This window comes from Equus asinus, chromosome 22 (genome assembly GCF_041296235.1).
Source record: "Equus asinus isolate D_3611 breed Donkey chromosome 22, EquAss-T2T_v2, whole genome shotgun sequence".
In the NCBI taxonomy this organism is placed as follows: domain Eukaryota; kingdom Metazoa; phylum Chordata; class Mammalia; order Perissodactyla; family Equidae; genus Equus; species Equus asinus.
This window is the reverse complement of record NC_091811.1, coordinates 31674761-31695923: the sequence shown is the minus strand read 5'-3', so window position 1 is coordinate 31695923 and position 21163 is coordinate 31674761. Positions and strand designations below refer to the sequence as shown.

The window sequence follows — 21163 nt, the reverse complement described above, 5'->3', positions numbered from 1 at the left end:
TGTATTTTTTCCACAGAAACAGTTAGGTTCTCTTGTGGCGTATTGGACGTATCAAAATAGGATGCCCACAATTAGGATGGCAAAATTCCTTTTTTTCCTGTTTTATGTCCCAGAGGAGCTTCCTCTCTTCTCAGTCTCACTTCAGCATATCAGAAGGAATATGAGACCTCCAGTTGCCATTTTCCAGCCTACATTCTGAGAGTGAACCATCTCCCTTGGATCTAAAGGAACTGTCAGGATGGACAGAGGCTGGGAGATTAGAGAAGCACCGAAGAGAATGCTGGGAAGAGAACTGTAATGGAATCCTGCAGCACTTCCGTCTTCTTCTTCTCTCCCATGCCCTTTATAGTTCCTCTTTTTACCTTTGAGGATCTGTGGCCTTCTCCTCAAATAGACTTCTTGGACAACATCTCCAGTGTAATTTGGCCAGAGTTATGCTTCCTTCTTTTGCTTGCAAAGGGTCCCAGGGATTGACCCCTCCTACTTGTTTTCCCTTCCGCCATCAGTGGTTGCCTCCAAGCCATAATCAGTCTTCCACCCCTATCCCTGGATGCATGAGGCCCTTCTCCTACTTCCCAGGGATGAGAATATAATGGTAATAGGTATTACAAAGGAACACGCACAGGAGTTAGGTTAGAAGCTGTTACCAAGAAGACTCTGTATGGTCTACATGGCGAATGGCAAGATGGGAGAAAGGATGATTTCCTAATCTTATGCTAATCACCTCATTTGAATATTTAGAAATAGCCCTTTAACCTCTGGAATCTACAGTCCTACTCTTTAACAACAAAAAACACCAGTTCTTGAGCTTTCATTCATTCAGAACTCCCCCTTATTCCAAGACGCTCAATTCTAAAATTTTAGTTCTCATCTCCTCTTGCATTTTTAACTTCTGTTAAAGGTTAGCTGTCCCAGCCTTGGAGAACTAGGCAATTGGAAGTGGGGCAGCAAAAGTCCGCTTCTGTTATTTCACACAATCTCAGCCTGACCAGATCCCCAGGCCTCCCCAGCTGTCTGGGGCCTTACCTCCTCAGTGTGGAAGGCAGGCCCTCCACTCTGCCTGTGGGAAGAAATGTTCCTCAGTCTGAAAGTATAACAGTTTTGAAGACATCTATCTTGGTGTTAGAAAGAAGGTAAAACAAATAGGATGAGTCCTTATTCTAATTTGACTTTCACCAGAATTAACAAAGTCTCTTTTTCGGCCACTCAGTTTTCCTCTCTCATTATTTTTCATTTACCACAAAAATAAAAATGTTTTTTACTTACACCTTTTTTTTCACTTTCTTACAATTGGAAATTAATTGCATTCAGCCTGTGAGCTTTGACACAAAAATTTATATCTTGAATTTATAATCTCTATAGTTATCATACCTAGTGCTCGTATGGTTAGTGCATGAAAACCCACCGCCAGTGATTTCAGTTCAGGTTGAACATTTCTGAAATAAAATAAAGGCAAAGAAACACTAAACATCTCTAAAATACCAGACTGAGTTCAACATTAAAACATTTCTCAGTGTCATTGTTCTTCACGATCAAATGAAAACCCCCAAGTGGATAGCTGATATGATTTAAAGTTAAATTTTTAGTTGTTTTAAAAATAAAACATTTGAATGATAATTATTATTCCCTTATTTATTTAATGTGCTTCGATTTCACAACAATTTAACAAACATTTTCACATTTGATCTCTATAGAATCTTATGAGATAGTGGTTGGAACAGACTTTATTATGCCTTTGAAGAAACTGATTTTGTGTGGCCTATTCGGTTCACACAGGCCGTATGAGCAGATACTAATCTAGGTCTAGGTGTTAGTGGAGCTTTCTACCATCGTTGTTAACAGAAAAGTTGACTAATATGATTCATGAACTATATAATAGAACCAGGAGGGTCAAAAGGTATCTGTTTTGTAGTGTCTAGTATGTTTAAATGTCATTTTAAAAGCAGCAAGCAATCTGTATCCTCTCTTAGAAATTAACTCACCCTTGCATTTAGAAAGTTATTTCCACAGTTCCATTTTTTTATGTTCAATGAGCTGATGACACTACCATCCTTGGGATTATCTAACATATAGGAAGCAAAATGAATTATCTGGCAGCAGTGGCAGGGTGGGGAGAGGGTGATTGAGGCTCCAAAATCCTGTTTTTGCTGAAATATTGCTGAAATACTGAATTAACTGATATAAAAAGTTATTATTATGTTTTTGGTGAGGAAGATTGGCCCTGAGCTAACATCTGTTGCCAATCTTCTTCTTTTTGCTTGAGAAGGATTGTTGCTGAGCTAATATCTGTGCCAATCTTCCCCTATTTTTTGTATGTGGGATGCTGCCACAGCATGGCTTGATAAGTGGCGTGTAGGTTCATGCCTGGGATCCAAACCAGCAAACCCCAGGCCACCAAAGTGGAGAGCAAGAACTTAACTACTACTTGACTGGGGTGGCCCCCCTAGTTATATTAATAGCCATGTATACCATCCTCCCAATGCTCTGGTCTCCCAGTTTCTTGCCTTCTTCCATCCCTTGGTCTGACCTCCCTCACCCCATGGTCATGCCTATCAGTACACACTTTTCTAATTCTCAATTTTGAACATCTCTCTCTTTGTAACCACCTTTTAATTCTGAAAACTGCTCCTCTAATAAACTAACTCCAACAAGCCTCAGGCCCACAGGGCTCTTCCTCCACCTTTCCACAGGCCATCTCCATTTGCACGTCCTTGCTTCCTTTCTCATCATGGTCTTTCGTTATAACCACTCCTTTCATATACCCTGGACTTTCTTGTCCCTTTCATCCTTTCTTGTTTCAGACAAACAAAAATGCTTTCATCTAACCTCTGCCTTTTCTGCACCTATACCCAAAGATCTACACTGACTGGAGGAAATCATTGGAATATGCAGACTGGGCTCCTTTTAAATTCAAAAGCACAAACTCCCAGGGGGCCTCCAGTGCAATCCTACTGTATTTTACTAGTCTGTTTTCCAGGTCAGTTTATTCTCTCAGTCTTCAAAACTACTAGTCCCCATTCTCTGATCTCATCTCAAGCCTCTTCCTTGTTCCTCCTCACCCTCAGCTGATTACCTTGCTTTTTATTTAACAGAGAAAGTAAAAGCATTAGGAAAAGAATTGCAATGCCCTTGCCTCACTAAAGCTATGGATGTACTCACCTTTTACCAACATAGACGACCCTCTCTTCTATTCCAGAGTAAAACTTTGTGCACTTGTTCACATCCCTTTTCATCTTCCCCTGTAATTGTTCCCCCTTCTTCCTGCATTACCAGCTTCCTTCATCTCTGCTGGATAATGCTCATCAGCACACAAGCGTGCTACAATATCTAGCACTAAGCATAAGCAGAATTCTTGATCCCGCATCCCTGTTGGTTACCACAAATTTTCTCTGCTGTTTTTTTTATAACATGGCTCCTAATAAGAATTTTTCCTACTGGCTATCTGCACTTCCATTTCTTGCATTTTTTTCATGATCCTTTGCAAAACAGCCTCTTTTCCTCCAGTCTTCATGCATTATTTTTGTTAAGAATAATAGCAACCCGTACATAAAAAAATCCAATGGTTACTTCCTAGACCTTAACTTCCATGACCTCTCAGCAGCCCTTGACACAGTTGCCCCTTCTTGATACATTCGTCATTTGGATTTTGGGATACTACCCTCCCTTGGTTCTTCTCCAATCTCATGGGACCTCCTTGTCAGTTTCCTTGATGGGATTCTCCTCCCATTCTTGGTCTCGGTAGTTAGAGTGCCTGAGTCTTGGTCCTAGGATCTTGTTTCTACCTGTACTCAGTCCCTGGAAGATCTCAACAGTGCCATGGATTTAAATGCCACCTATATGTTGTTAATTCCAAAATTTACGTCCTTGGCTCCAATATTTCTCCTGAATGTTAGATTGTATATAAAACATTATAGCTGGATAGTTAATAGGTATCTCAGACTTATGGGGATAGAACAAATTCTTGCTTCTCCACTTCCTCCAACCTACTTTTCCCTAGTCTTCCCCAGTTTGTTCAGTAGTACCACCATCCCCCCAGAGCTCAGGCCAGAACACGGGGATCATCCTTAAATTTTCTTTCTTACATAACACATTCAATCCATCAGTAAATCCTATTCACTTTGCTTTCAAAACAAAACAGAGACTCAGATCGCTTCCCACTTCCTTTAGCATCACCATCCTCAATCAACCTACCATCCCGTGAAGAACTGTCATAGCCTTCTGTTTTCCCCGATTCCATTCTTTTCTCCCCAAAAACATGTTCTCCACACAACAGCAAGAGGGATCTCCTAAATGGATAAGTCAGTTGTACAATTCTAATGCTTAAGTCTCTCTGCTGGCCTCTCAATACAATTATAATAAACTCCAAAGTCTTTACCGTGAACCACAGGGTCTGTATTATCTGGACCATGCTAGCTCTCTCATTGCAATTTTTACCTCTCTCTTCCTCACAGTCTCTTGCTGATCTTGTACATGTCAAGTATGCTCCACCTCAAGGCCTTCACATTTGCCTGTACTTGCCTCGATTGCTCTTCACCTATCACCATATCAGCATGGCTTGTACCTTCAATCTTTATTCAAGTTTCTGGTCAAATGACTTCCAATGCACAATATCTGAACTAGTCCTGCTTATCAGCCCCTGCCCCTTTTCTTTCTTTCTTTTTTTCATCTGGTTATTCTCATCTATGGTCTTCCCTTTCCCTCTCTGGGAGCACATCAATCCAAGCTATGGGAGCAGTGCAATGGGGATCCCAGATAGATCCTGCATTACCAGTTACAGAGATGTAGGATGATCAAAATCCCAGTTAACGAAGATGAAGTGTGCTTGCTTCTTCACCAAAATTTAGTAATGGTGGGCTCTGCTGAGGGCCTGAGCAGCATACCAAAGAATTTGTTGTTAGACTTTTCTTGTGTTTCCATTTTTTTGGATTTGCAGTGATTGGTCAATTGCATTCTATGGGAGAGACAGACCCCTGACCTGGTGAGGCTGGAGGTTCAGATGTTCACGGCAGGGCATGGTCCAGCTTAGTGACTGATCCCTTTCAGTAGCTCACATACATGATTGAATAAATGTTGTGGCTCCAGGAAAATGCTCACTAGATTGACTACACTTTGTAGAAGTGAAGTAGGGTTGTTTATCATCCACATCCTGATCACAGCTTTAGGCTTGGTTACTCTATGATATGTGGATTTCTTCACGACTTAACTATTCTTGCAGAGAGCGTGGCTTTTGATAAGAGGAGAGCAGCTCTTAATGGTGAGTCTTCTTCTTCTACTCATGTCCAGTTTTTAAAGATTCACAGGGGTGGTTGAACCTTCAAATACTTGGGAGGGAAAAGTCAGAAACCCCCTTCCCTTCAAAAAAATTGTTTTGAAATTATTTCAGATTTTCATAAAAGCTTCAAGAATAGTACAAAGAATACCCTCCTAGTTCCTTTCACCCAGATTTCCAAACATTAATATTTTATCATCTTTTCTATATTTGTCTTGTGATTTATTTTTCTTCCTAATGCTTAACGCTTCTTCTATTTTACGTATTTACTTATTTATTTATTGTTTCTTCTCCTATACCCATCCACTCACCCTCACTGGAAGCTAATGAAAGCAGGGCCTCTATCACTTTTGTTCACAGGACTGTCCTCAGAGCCTAGAACTGTGCCCGACGCATATCATGAATATATACTGACTAAGAAAATATCCCTCCTCCTTAGTGTATAGTCTAGTTTTAACAGTAGCCTTATGATGTAAGCATTGGAAAATTAGTAACAGGCTGAAGTTTATATTTTTATTCTATGCTCTGTTTCACATGTTTTCTTTCAATAAAATTGGAGGCTGGTGAGAGATCAATAAATGTTTTTGATAAATGGTAATGTTGATCTTAACCACTTTCTTAATAAGATAAAGCTATCATCAACAATGGAACAGTGATATCTGAAACCCTTTTTCTCCTTATGAAAGATTTTAAATTAAGAGGCTAAGACCTGTTGAGATGGAAGCTAATGTGGAGTTTTGAGATGACTTCCTGTAAGTTGATGAATCTGTAATCTGGCAAATATGGAAGACTTCTCCTTTTGAGTAGACAACATTTTATCTTAAGGTAGAGCTATATCTGTGGAATAAATTATAATGAATAATTTGACAAGATTTGGGGTCAGAGTAGAATTTAAACAACTGTAGACTCAGTTTACCAGTCTGTACTCATTTTAGCAAAAGTTAATACATTTGTTTCCTTTCCCTTCCATGTCATGCTGTTGGCTGACAGTGAATCTGTGGTCAACTACTTAGTTCTTAAAAATATAGTTAGATGTTAACCCAGGTCACCATAGTTATACGTGTATATTTTTAAGACCTGCATGCAAGTCTTTATATGTTTTCAGTTTTAGGTGATTGAATGATTAAGCAATAAGGCTTGTATTATCTGCTCCGTTCCTAATTCTCCAATCTTATCTTGAGCCGTATCTCTCTCATTCAGTATATTTCAATCAACTGGTTCTTTTTGTTCCCCAAACACCCCAGCTCTTTCCTGCCTGGAAGGAATTGATACCTAGAATCTCTTCCTTTAAAGTTCTTCATTTGGTTAACTTTAACTTGTTCTCTAGATCTTTAAACTAAATGCCACTTTTTTTGACAAGTACTTTCTGAGTCCTCCTCCTCACAGCTCCTCACCTCAACTCTAAATTAGGTTTCCACTTATCTTTCCTTTAATAGCACTCTTCTCCCTTATTAGTACTAATCACAATTTGTAATTACATGTTTATTTTTAAGCTTATTTGTCTCAGGTCTTCCCTGTCATACTCTAAGCTGTATAAGAACAGGCACTTTATCTGTTTTATTCACCATGGAATGTTCTTTATCAAGCATGGTCTATATATTTATCAAATGAATGAAGAAAGGAATGAATTCTGTTCATATATTTTTCTCTTGTCTATCGGGGCATTATGAGAGACTAGGTCAAAAGCCATTCTGAGGGTGGATTAAAAGCTTTGGAATATCATAGACTGAAGCATATTATACAGTCTGGTTCCCAAATGTTTTCTTTCAATGAAACCAATAGACAATTTACCCTGACAGGTCGATCAGAATGCAAAGCATCTCAAAATTAGAAGTTATTTTAGAATCATACAGGCATTCTTTCATGATTGAAGCAACTGTCAGTCGGTCTGTGTCTTAAAATTCTTTGTAAAATGAGAAAGTATGGAAGCTAGATTTTGTAATGGAAGAATCGGACAAAATTGTTGCTAATTATGGCATTGAAGGATCACAACAGTCCTAAGAAAATGCATTCTTGGAAAATTAAAATGTAACAAAATATCAATTTGAATTTCAAATACATTATGAAAAAATATGTACATTTATTAGGTGTGTTTATAATCTAGTACACATAAAATTGCTTTAAAAAATCATACTCACTTAAAAATAAGCATGAAAGTTGAGGCGCCTCCCAATGCAGTGAAAAAATGATACACGGTTTGCACTGCCAAATAAAAATAAAATTTTCTTTTACATTTATCATCTCTTGGGCATTCACCCAAATGAGCCGAGTTATTTCCATTCTGGAAACCAGTTGCTTCCACACAACTACAGTTATAAAACACCTAAAAAACAGTTTTTGAAATATTACAGAACATATTTACAAAATCCGACCAGGCTGTAAGTACATTCCATTATATTTAAAGAAGTCTCATTTATCCAAGCCAAAATATTTACAGTTTTTAAAGAAAACAGTCTAAAAATACAGTTGCTTAATAGTTGAAAAGCAAAATAATTTTCTGGATTCTTTCCTAGACAAGAAAATGCAATTCACTGTTAACATTTAATTCATTTCTAATTTAAAAAACAGAAAAGAATAGAAGAAGTTAGTGTGAAATTCTGTATATAATTTTCACATGAATATAAATTCTTCTTACTATTTCTCTCCCACTCACTTTTACTTTCCATAGCACACCTACTGATGCTCTTTAACAATCTCTATAAGTGTCAGGGACAGTGCCTGGGGAGGGATTACCCAGGGAATCCAGAAAATATAGTAGTTTGAGATGGCCAAAACCTGGGCTTGAGCTACCCATCGGAATGGGGCAGAGTCCCAGGGAAAAGGGGCCAGGCAGGGGTGCTGGAATTCTACTTTGGTTAGCCAGCACAACATCCTAGAGCATAATGACAGATTATATGATAGATGATGTTATTACCAGAGAGGTTCAACACAACAGAATACCCTACCAGTTAGACCACAGAAAGTGAAAACTTAGGAACAAATGATTTTAGAGATTTAATTTGGCAGTGAGTTGATGCAGATAGGTGACTTCTATAAATTCTGTTCTGAGTCTAGGCTAAACTAAGGTTTAAGGGAAGTTTGAAGCTGTTAGTGCTAAAGACCAATTATTGAAAGAGAACTGACGAAGAATTTGAATCCATACTTATTGATGGCCAAGCTTTACTTTTTCACTAGGGATTATATGGAGGAATCCTTTATGTAGCAAGCCTACTGGCCAATAAAATCAAACTTAGGCACAAAAAACATTATTTTGAGTGATTTAAAAGGGATGGTTTATTACTAACGATTTGGTAAAAGAACTCGCCAGTAGCTCACAAATGGTATAGTCATTGCCAGTATTAAGAAGATGATGTCTCCATAGCAGACAGAGCTCTCTTCAAGATTCTAACTTATGTCTCTTCCAGGTCTTCACTAATGTGCAAAGTGGGATCAAGGATTAAGTGGGGGTACTCTTAGTGAAAGGCATGATAGTCATGAATATGAGATGTGGGTTTTTAAGCATAGTCCTTGGGCCATATTTGTACAAATTTATGGCCCAGCATCATAGAATCTAGGTGCTTTGCTCTTCAAAGTTGTCAGCGCCCTTCAATAGTAAAATTAGTAGGACTATGGACAAGAGAAAGATGGAAAAATTTTGAAAATCAAAGACAGAAGGGTATGCTAGAGACCAATGATCATAGCTGATTGTATTACCTATGTTGGTGATAGCAAAAGGGTCCAGGAAATGCTCCCCAACTTTGTGAGATATTCAGTAGATTGGAGTAGAATAGAGAACATCATACTGGGAGAACCCATAGTTTGTGTGAAAGGGAATATTTTGAGTAAAGAAGCAGTTGGCATTTCTATGGGAGATGTTAGCACCAGGTAAGCAGAACAGCAAGTTATACTGGATAGAAGAAGTGCCAGCCTTGGGCAAATCAAAGCTGGAAACCAAGATTTGGATAGTCAAGTGAACATGAAACATTGATTAATTTCTTGGAAAGTCAAAAGGGTAATGAATCTAGAGATAAACTCATCAGAATCTATATGCAAAATTGCGTATTGATTGTTGTCCTGGAAGGCAGGAAGTGCTGACAAGGGGTTGGCTCAGGACTTTTCTCTAACTTCTGAAGGGTAAAGTATCTCCAACTTAATGGAAATCACATACTTTAGTCAAATGAGATGCTTCCTAGAGATCCTAAATGCAGTTAGATTCTAGAAGGTTGTATTCTTATAAACTTAAGGGGAAAAAGCAAGAGTAATCTCAAATGAGAATTCAAGCAACAGGAAAACCTATTTGTGTCCCAAGCAAGATTTTACATGAGGCTTTGTTTACACAACATCACAGCCATCACAGTGACAGACAATATTAAGAGTCTTTTTCTTTCATCTTTTTGCTGGAGACCTTAGTTATAGAAAGATTTGATAAGTAATTGTTAAATCAAACTTGCAATTTTGATTAACGAGAGGAGAGGAAGTAAAAACTAATACTCACTATTGGCTTTTTATTGCCACTTGAAGAATTGCATCCTGCTAGACAAGGTGATACGTAAGTGATTCCATTGTCCCCACAGACTGGTTCCCATTGATTTTTATCACAATTGCAGTCTGAGTTGCAATAAGAAAGTGGTACATTTATATGAGATGCCACTGGATTATTTCTGAAAATATATGATAGATATATATCAAAAAGAGAGACAGAGAAAGAAGAAGGAGGAGGAAGATGAGGAGGGGAAGAGAAGAGAAAAGAAGGGAACAGAAGAGGAGAGAGGAGGGAAGAGGAGAAATAAGGGAAAGAGTGTCCTTTAATTAGAGAAATTTGATGAGTGATGACACCAACATGGCAAATTTTTTTTTTATGCTCATTAACTTTTTCACCCTCCATCTTTATCCAGACATGATTTATGGCCTAGAGAAAGTAAAACATAAAAAAAGAAACCAAAGAGTATAAGTAAGACTTAGATGAGAGGTCTTTGTGATTCTATCAAGAAATTACTCATTAAATAAGTCATTTATTTTTCTGAGACTCAGTTTCTCTTCAGTAAGATAATGACATTAGGTTAAGTTTCCTCCCAGTTCACTGTGAAGTCTCATGAATCTGTGAATGTTATTTAACTATGTTGAATTTATAAATCTATATTCTAACTACATGAGAAAAGAATTCGACATGGTCAAAACAGAACCCCTGAGGATCAATTTTTAGAAATCAATAACAAAAGAATCAGTTGAGAAAGACTAGGAAAACTCCATAAACTTTTCAAATAAAACCACAACATACTTTATAATGATTTACTGTAAACATGGTTATAGCCATAAAATATAATCTTATAAAATGGCTAAAATTGCAAAATAGATTATTTGTATGATTAATTTTCATCTTATAAATATTTAAAATTATTCTTCTGTTTTGGGGAAAAATCTTGATAATTATCGAGGACTGATGAATTATTTTTAAATAAGAAAGTAATTCACATAAAGGAAGAAAAAAGCAGATTCAGAAATTCTATTATCAATAATTTTACTAAAAAGCATCTAATACCTAATTCTGCTTGAGGACATATGAAGACATATGACTGGGGGTGGGGACATAATGATTAATAACCAAGGTCAGACATTACAGTCAGATACTCTTATGTTCACATTAGTTCTACCGCTTCACAGCAATGTGACTACTCTTTCTAAAATCAGTTTTACCATTTTTAAGTCATAGACAATAACTCAACCTAGTAGGAATTTTTTGGAAAAAAATTAATTGGCAGTTCTCAAACTTTTTGTTCTCAGCAGTCCTTCACACTCTCAAAAATTCTTGAGGTCCCCGAAGGTTTTTTGTTCAAGTAGGTTATATCTATTGATATATACTCTATTAAAAATTAATACTAAGAAAGTTTTAATACATGACAAGCACATATGTCATTACCCATCAAACTGAGGTTATCATTACATATCTGTAGCCTTAGAGAACGTCATTATACACTCATGAGAAAATGAGAATGAAAAAGGCAAACACCATCTTGGTATTACTATAAAAATAGTTTAGAATTTGTTGACCCTCTGATAAAGTCTCAGGAGCCCCTATAGACCCTCAGACCACATTCTGAGAACCTCTGCACTAGTTCATACTTTAAAAATTTATCCCAGTGACTAGAATTTCACAAATGCTGAATACATTGATTCTATTTGCTATTATTAGACTATGAGTTCCACAAGAACGTTGGTGTATCCTATAAATCTTCTTGGCCTCTAAGGAGGCGCTCAGCAAAATTTTACTGAATGAAAAAAAATCCCATAGAACTCTAGCTGCCTTCTTTTAAATAGATGGTGCAGCTATTATACTTGTTTTCAAGGAACTGGCTTTAGGCTAAAGCCTGCCCTGACAACCAGGGGGCCCTTGGAACAAATGATGTCGTACAGCATTAGTGTGGAGTCTTTGTATGACTTCAAACAAGTCCATTTCTCTGGGTCTCAACTAATAAAGGAAAAGGATATGACTTTTGGGCTGCATGATCTCTAAGGTTCTTTTACCTCTGAAGTTCAATGTTCTAGGTACTCTGTACTTTGATTTACCAGAGAGAGTGATGGTGGATAGGCGTAATCAACAACAGTCAGGATTAGGATGAAGTGGGGAGATAATTCAAGACTAAATTGGCAAGTCTCCAAGAATTTAGGTAAGGAAATGTGGGAAGATTTGACAAGTTAAAATTGACACCTCATAGGATCCAGAGTTTAAAAGCTCAGAGCCAACAACAAGCAGGACTAAGGAGTATGATTACTGAACTGTGATCCAAGAATCTTTCTTTGTTGCTTAAATGTGAACATTCCTATGCTTAAATTTTTAGCTCTATTCAGGAGATGATAAGAAATCTGCACAGGAGTCTTGCCCTTGATATAGGGTAGAGAGCGTAACATTAGAAATACTTCACAACACTTGATAATAATGGAAAAGGTTTTCTAGGGTCTAACATTTTACTATACATAGGATATGTATTAATTTTACTTCTAATGAAGACAATGGAAGAAGAAACAGTATAAGCTTGCAGAAAAGGAGAATTCAGTACAATGTGAGGAAGTGTTTTATTATAAAGATTGTTGTTTAAACATCAAAATTAACCGTAAAGATCATTCTGTTACTTTTGGAAAATGTCGTTTATATTCCTCTCGTGGTCCATCCAAGACTGTAGTGGTTGAGAGTAAGAGTTTTGGAGTCAAAAACCCCAAACGTGTCAGAATCTTAGCATTGCTAGCCATGTAATCTGTATCTAAGCTTTGCTTTCTCTATCTATAAAATGTGGATAAAAATGCGTGTCACTCATTGCAAGCACCCGTAAATGATAGCTATTGTTGTTACATTCTATGTTGCTTTTCTTTAAGGAAGGAATAAAAGGAGGGCTTTTTGAGACCTTAAGAAATGGATGTTTTAAGAATAAAGTTGAAATTTCTCTCAATTAAAAGAAAGCTTAGTTAAAATTGCTATCTGCCGTATTTTCCTTATAGAGTCTTCTACACTGCATAGTTTACACATTATACAATTGATAGATACAAACCCATCATAGGTCAAGGTTAGGCCGGCTACTGGTTTGCTTTCACAGACTAGCGCAAAATTTAACAGATGAAATGAGAAGCTCACTAGGCTGGTAGCAAATGAAAATTTGGCAAATCCAAGCAAAGTAAATTTGAATTTTTTAGTGATATATCCTCCTGTAAACATTCCAATTGAAATAGTCGGTATGGCTATCATTCCTAGAAATAAGAGAAAAAATTATAATTACATAAATATGATTATTCTGAAATGTCTTTAAATATGAAACACAGTCTATACCAACCAAATTCATCTACTTTTATTATTTCTTAAATAGAAGGCTGGCAGGCCAGAATGGAGGTAGGGGACCAGTGTACCATTTGGGAGAGACAGAAATAATTTATTCCTGCCAGTGCTGAGGGTTTGGTTTCCCCAATAGCAAGCAAAAGGCAGTGACTGAGATACTTGTATGTCTGAACAGATAGTTTCTATGAGGTGCATTTTTCTTTCTGAAAAACAACAAAACATCATTTTCCTACCTATGAGACTTTCATTCTACCATCTAAAATCTTTTACATCTCCTCAAAATGAAGAGTTCTGATCCTTAAAAACTCATTCCAAATTTGCCCAGTACTTTAGAATCGAATACTTGAATTAATATCTCTTCTATATTCATCCAAACACATATATACTCTGAGATGATAAACAGACCTAGATAGGGTACTAAAAATGACCAATTCTTCTTATAACTTTTTCATTTCATTGTCCTGCAAGAGTCATTAAAGACGAAGACCCCTCTAACAAAAAAATTCAGCTGAGAACCTTATTGGGAGTCAAACAACTTTTACAGTTTAAATTTTTATCTTAAGTTCAATAATAGCATCATACAGAATTACTATTTTCTTGTTCGCTTATGACCTATTTGCATACCACTTGATAAATTCAGTTTAATGTATCAAGTGTTTAGTGAGTTTCTACCATGTGCTGGGCACTGTCCTGGATTATATATATTCTAAAGAATGTAATAATAATAATAATACAAGATTCTGCTCTTAAGAATCTTCTCTTATCCTGGCGTGGGGAAAGAATGATATAAGAAAACCTCTCTCTCATAAGCAAGTCTCAATACGTCCTTGGAAATAGATAATGTAGCACAAAACCTCTCTAAAATATAACATTTGTTTTGAATTATGCAGATATCAACAATGACTTAGAATTGATTTTTCTCTTGGAAACATTAATGTCCTATTTTTTGCAAGTAGCTGGATCCTGATTCCTAGTCTATGAATTATGGAATTATAATAATTATGTTACAAAAGGATTTATCTCAGGACCTCAGCACTAAATGATAAGATCCAATGATGCAGATATCATGTCTAAATGTTTCATTTACATGCAACTTTTCCTTCGGGAGTTCATCTCAAAAATAGCATGAGATGCAACTTCAAATGCAGAATAATGATGAGATCAGAAGATTGGCAAATTTGCTAAGATTTGCAAAAGAGTAAATGGAAATTATATTCATTAAAATATGAAATTGCCTTCACAAGAAAATGTCACTTGGAACTCAATTATTTGGTAAAATTGCTTATCAAGCAGACATAAACAATGTGACTTACCAAACAACATGTTAGTCTCAGACGCTGACTGACCATACTGCTGTTCTACATATTTGAAGGCATAAGTAAAAGCACCAATAAAACTGCTGATTTGTAGCCATGTCAAAAACAGTACTATCATGTATAGGGGATTGGTAAGGATGCTTTTCAAGGACTGGATGAGGCCTATAATAAACATCAAAATAAAGAAAATATTATGGTGCAGCTTAAATACCTATTAATATCTTAATCTTGTAAATATAAAGTTTATAAGATTTAAAATTACATAAATTCATAACGCAGAAAGTCACAGGACCCTGCAATCCTGCTCTCAACAGCTTTTTGTATATTTCTTCTGGTTTTTCCATATGTACCTTGATATTTAGTTAGTTAGTTCATTTTACCCCCAAGTGGGATTATACAAACATGCTGCTTCACAACTTCCTTTGTTCACTTCATATTTGGTTATTTTAGCACTATACCATACAATTGCATACATCATTCATTCATTCATTCATTCAACAAATATTTGGTTTTCAATTGGATACCAGGCAATATGCTAGATGTTCAAGAAACAAAAGTGAATAAGACATGCAACGTCTCTTATTTATTAAAAGTTAATAACTTTTGGGGGCTGGCCCCGTGGCCGAGTGGTTAAGTTCGCGCGCTCCGCTGCAGGCGGCCCAGTGTTTCATCTGTTCGAATCCTGGGCGCGGACATGCCACTGCTCATCAGACCACGCTGAGGCAGCGTCCCACATGCCACAACTAGAAGAACCCACAACGAAGAATACACAACTATGTACCGGGGGGCTTAGGGGAGAAAAAGGAAAAAATAAAATCTTTAAAAAAAAAAAAAGTTAACTTTACTTTCACTACTCCACCATTTCTGTGCAATGTGAAAACTGTGCTGTTACCTCATTGTTTCAACTATCTTGCTCTGGCTACTGCTGGATCATTCTCCAGATTATTGCTCCTAAATTGTTCTTGATTAGCCCTCAGGGCTTATGTGTGACAGGGAAGGCACTATCAAGTGGGCACGATCCTTATTCACGTGATGGACCCTGATAATCGTTACCATTGTTGCTTCTACTTCATTTTTAAATATTTAGGTGGACAAAATTTTTTCTATATAATTACCAAGAAAATAATCTTACTCTAATTATCTAGAGAGAAGCTTCCTCTGACTTCCTTCTCCTTACTCCTTCTAGCCACCTAAGAAGAGCTCAGTTGCCCAATTTATAAGCATTCATAATTTCTTATGCTAACTTTACCATAGTACTTAAACACTATATTGCAATTATCTATATGTTTCTTGATACAACCCACTAGATTGTAAATTCTTGAAAAATAGAAGGAATATTCTATCACAGAGCACAGTATAGTGCCTGGTACTATTTGTGGATGAATAAATAAATGAATGGATGAATGGAATATTACAGTCCTTTTAACCCTCATAATTTACATTATATAATTTGGAAATACATATACGGTCTTTGGTTTACGAGTTACATATATTTTTAGCCTTTCGTTTGTTTCTCCCTGCTAAAGACCTCAAACCTAATCTTCTCTTCAGAGAGTTGGTGTGTGTTCAGAAAAAATTTATTAGTAGAAATCTTGGAAAAATAATTCAGCTAAATTTAGTACAGAAGAAAGCTAACTCCAGTTGATTGGATATGACTTAGTTTGGAACACTCACTCCTCCTTTTTACTGGGATTAACAATTCCAAATTGACTATAAATGTGAAATACTTACCAGTTATGTGCTCAGTAAGCTTTTGCCTAGGGTTGGTCAAATTAGTCGTTTGACTTTTTTCCTCATTTGTTTTGAGCAAATGTGAAGATATCGAAACTTTCCTTTCTTTCTGTGGTTTATCCAGACTTGAGGGCAAGAAAAAGAATGGTATGGAAGAAATAATGGATAATAATCCAGCCACAAGGAAACCAAGCCACCAAGCACCAACCCAGCGAGAGTCCCTAGGAGTTATTCTGATACTTCCTAGAATAAAGAATTAGAAGAGGCTAGTCAAAAATCATTTTGAAATGCAATATATTCTAGGCAGTAATGGTAATGATTGCTGTTCTCCACAGATGAAGAAAGTAAACTACATTTCATCAATTCCAAGACATTGTTTTCTTTTTTTCACACTTCGTCACCTCTAAAATCAGGACAAGTCTAAGATTTAATAACATCTCACAATTACTTTTGTCCAAGACTCAGTCATGACATTGTTGTCTTTGCCTGAGACTGTGTGAAATTGGTGGCTTTCCTAGTGACATGACTGGACAACTACCATTATTGACCATTTAAGCCTGCAAACCGTTCAATAACCAATTATGGAAGGCACATGAATCTTCGTTATTGTCTGAAATCATCTTTTGGCACCATTTGCTGAGGTCAAGAAAGCACTAGCAATGAAATTTACAGCAGTTTGCAAGAAATTCTCAGAGCCAATATGGGACTTTTTTCCCCCATAAACTTCCATTTCCAACTCACACAGCACAAAGGATGATATTGGCGAAGATATGCATACAACGAAAATCTGAGTTTAAAAGTGACCCAGAAGAGCTTGACTCTAAATTTTAGGGATAATTTAACCATTTTATTACAAGTATGTTTTCCTTTAAAACATGCATGAGTGATATGTAAATACTGCAAGTACAAAGGAGTTATTTCAGTGAGTATAAAGTAAACATTCTAAGTAATAAGAAAACTCAACAGAGACACACACACACAGCATGGACATTCGAAGCACAATAATGGTGCCATTACTCGTTGATTTATAAGAAAACTCACTAACATGAGAAAATATTGACTTGATTTAAAACTATATAGAAATAAATTATTCATTCTATTTATTGAAGTGGTTATCAAGTATGCACAGATCTAGGTTTAAAATTGATTTACATGATCATATTGTTCCATAATCAGCAACTCAGACAGACTTCAAGAAATGATTGGTAAAATTAGCGATTCCACCTACGTGCTAAATATTTAGTCATCCTCTGTCAGAAACGTCATTTTGGTAACATTTTTCCTCCTTTATCACTGGTCTGCACATAGGGACTAGAGGTTATACTCTAGCTAGACGTGGCATGCCAAAGTATTTTTCTTGGCTCACACTCTGTCTTAAAAATTAGAAAATTCTACATAAAAATCTGGATTTCTGGATTGTCTTGAAAACTATTGGAAGATGTTGCCAATGCTGGACCCAAATTTCCGCATGAAAAGAACAGGTTGAGGCTGAATATCGTATGTGCTTTTGGATGTTTGGGGAGGGCAGTCCATCACCACCAATTCTTCCCAGTTTAACCACCACCTGACACTTTTTGCTCACGGATGTTATCTCTTTGGCTCCTCTAGGCATTGGAGTTTGCCAAAGAGTTCTTCATAATGTGTTTACCTCCTGCTCATGACTGAACAAGAGAAGATGTAAGAAGGTCTGAACATTCAGTAGTAGAAATGGAATGACCGTGAATTCTAAAATACAGTGAGTAGTGGTTTCTGACTATAGGAAAAAGGTTACAAAACTACCATCCTAAAGACTTTAACCGTTTATTTCTGTACCTCTAGCAATAAAAACAATGATGAACCTAGAGATGAATGAGTAAAACTGTATGGAATGAGTAGAAATGTACAGAATGTGAACCTTCTCTAATTCACACATCCAAAATAGAAGATATAAAACATTTCATCAGGTACTTGCTTTAGTTTTATATTATAAAACACTTTCAGGTTTGTGGTTATTACTGGTGTACTGTGATGTCTACTCTATTTTGTAATGAATCCTTTGATCTCCTTGGAGATCTATATAAGTCCTTTTGAGATAGAAAATCAGATTTGTTTATTCAGAAATACTAATTACATATTACATGTTAACATAGATACAATCCTGTTATGTCCCAAAAGAGATGGCAGGTAAGTGCACAAATGTGTATGACTCATCATGATACGGGCTACAATAAAGGCTTGCTTTTCGTGATTAATGGGGACACTTTGCGCCAATGGAAGGTGGTGAAGTAAAGCTTCTCTGAAAAGGAGCCACATTTTGGAAGAGACTTTAAGAACTCTGCAAATAGAAAATGCAAAGAAAATTTTCTAAGTGTAAATACAGGGACGTGATATCACAGGGCACCTTGAGAGACCTGTAATTTGTTTGCAGTTATTTTGAACAAAGTAATCTAAAGCAAGTTTGTTAAAATTTTCTTATTTTGTACTTAGTTGTAAAAGCTTGGTGTAGCTAGGAGATGAATTTTGTTTTTATTCTGATTGTTAATAGGTTTATTTGCTATTTGTAAGTTTTGATGAATAGTCAGCAAAGGACTTTTGAAAGAGTGAATTCAATTATTTGGAAAAATGATGTTCTGTACTTGAAAAGCATTTATCATGTTACCTTGTTCTGATTGTACTTACTCAGGTCTACATATCCAATATCCACCCACATTTTAGCAAACTGAGATGCCAGGAGAAGGCCAGTGACTGGACCAGCCATTGCCATTGCATTCAAACTACCTGAAAATATTATACAGAAATTTTATCAGATGCCAAAAATATATAGTTCTTATTCAATATGTTTTTAAAAGTAATGTTACAGAATACATTTCCAAATAATTTTTTTAGTAAGTAAAAGAATAAAATTAGAAACACTATGATTGCAAAAGTAGACCCAGAGAAAGTAATCATAAAATCTAATATTTTCTGTACGTTACCTAAATAAAAAGAAGAATGTCCTTCTTTGGCAAAATCATCCAAGTAAGAAATCCCCAAGGGTCCTATGGGGGTTTCCCCAATTCCACGAAGCATATTACCCATTAGAACATATATCCATGCATATGACACAGATTCCTTTTCGTGACCTTTGTAGACAAGATAGTGTTTATTTTAAACATTAATTTTAGCATTCCTGTTAGAAACTCAACTACTTTAAGTTTTTAATTATCCCACAAGAATTTTGCTTTTTTCTAATTATGAGTGATTTATATTCACTTTGCAAAGTTTGAAAATATAGAAAAGCACAAAGAAAACAAGCAAAAATTATCTATAATCCCACCTCACACAAAAAACCACTTCAAATATTTATATATATCTTCCACATTTTTAGTTCATGTAAAAATATGAATAATATCCTTTATGTACATTATATACATTAAATGTCCAGTTCATATTATAATTTACTTTTACACCTGTCATACTATGACAATTTCCACATGTTATTAAGATTTCTTTTTTTCTTTTGTGAGGAAGATTGGCCCTGAGCTAACATCTCTTGCCAATCTTCCTCTTTTTGCTTGAGGAAGATTGTCGCTGAGCTAACATCTGTGCTGATCTTCCTCTATTTTATGTGGGATTCTGCAACAGCATGGCTTGAGGAGTGGTGCTAGGTCCATGCATGGGATCCGAACTCACGAACCCCAGCCTCCAAAAAGCATGTGAACTTAACCACTACACCACCAGGCCAGCCCCAAGATTTCTCTTATATCAGGATTTTAATGACTGCATAGTAGTCGGCTGAATGAAAGTTTCATAATTTATTTAATCAATCTCTTCCTTTTTACTCACAAAATATTTCTAACTTTTTATTCTGTTAAACAGGGATGCCAAGGCTATAATCATAAATAAATCTTTGTGCACACTCCTGATTATTGCCTTAAGATTAATCAATAAAAGTAGAATTGCTGATTTAAGCACATATGCTTATTTTTAGTCTTTACTATCCTGAAAAATAACCTCCAAAAATTCTAGAAATTTATCTAGAAATTTATACACTGCCACCAATATATAAAAGGTGTCTTTTTCCTCTACCTCATTTCTCTTTTTTAACCTTTTCCTGTATAATAGGTAGAAAAATCTTTAGTTAGTATTATAATGTGTAATTATAATTCATGATTTGTGTTATAATAGGTACAAAAAATCTTTAATTGGTGTGATAATTTCTATTTTTCATAAAAAGTAAAGTTACATTTTTTATATAGTTATGCCACTTCCGTCTTCCTTATTTTAAATGCATATATTCTTTACTAATTTCCTACCAAAATATCCTCTTTTCTTATTACTTCTAAAAGCTCTTAAGATATATTAACATTATGTTTTGTCTTATACACATAAGATGCAGACGTTTTTCCTGTTTGCTTTTTTAATCGACTAATGAATATCATAATCACTTTTTACAGATGTAATTAAATTGATAAGTTTTAGAATATTTTTTAGTGACTATCAATTCTTACCTTGTCCTACTATCTCAGGTGATGTTGTATTGAGTAACAAAGTTTGATCCATTAAGCAGGTTGATAAGCTTGATGTTGAATTCTCTGACGGATTAATAAGAGTTTCTTTCGAATACCTGTAACTATAAGAACATCACTAGATTTAAAATTTCCATTATCTACTGAATATTTTCACTTTTCCAAGAAATAGGAATTTTCCTCTTTATTTGCACCATTCTCTTCTCCAAATTATCAGAATCCTCTTTGTCAACTTCCCAGCCTGTATTTTAGGGTAGGTGATGGGTGAAAGTAAAATGAGAGTGCCCACTGGGAAATATTCAATACCCCCAGGCAAGGAGGATTATCATGTTGCTATCCTCCTAGGCGTGCTTATATTTGGCCAAGCTATGAAGCACTATCTTGGTTTCACGCTTTTGTTAAAAAAAAAAAAGCTAATTGTATCTATCCATCCCTCTGAATTGTCTTCAAAGATGATCCCAATCTAAACTTTCTGTTAACTTTCTGATAACATATAATAAACTTTAGAGCAGTGTTTTCCAAATCATTTACAGTACACACTGATTTACCTACATTTTCT

At 35.8% G+C, this 21163-nt stretch overlaps 1 protein-coding gene across 3 annotated transcripts in view; it reads right to left on the bottom strand.

Moving 5' to 3' along the window:
• LOC106825571 (solute carrier organic anion transporter family member 1B3-like) overlaps window positions 1-21163 on the bottom strand; it is a 78545-nt gene that overhangs the window by 7856 nt on the left and 49526 nt on the right. For all 3 annotated transcript variants that reach the window (XM_014832447.3, XM_070494218.1, XM_070494219.1), the window contains 9 exons: window positions 20587-20708; window positions 19072-19218; window positions 18776-18874; window positions 16118-16360; window positions 14384-14548; window positions 12790-12985; window positions 9744-9909; window positions 7408-7592; window positions 1372-1436 (listed from right to left, as the gene is read on the bottom strand). In XM_014832447.3, the coding sequence (XP_014687933.1) occupies window positions 1372-1436; window positions 7408-7592; window positions 9744-9909; window positions 12790-12985; window positions 14384-14548; window positions 16118-16360; window positions 18776-18874; window positions 19072-19218; window positions 20587-20708 (1388 nt within the window). The remainder of the gene's footprint in view (window positions 1-1371; window positions 1437-7407; window positions 7593-9743; window positions 9910-12789; window positions 12986-14383; window positions 14549-16117; window positions 16361-18775; window positions 18875-19071; window positions 19219-20586; window positions 20709-21163) is intronic.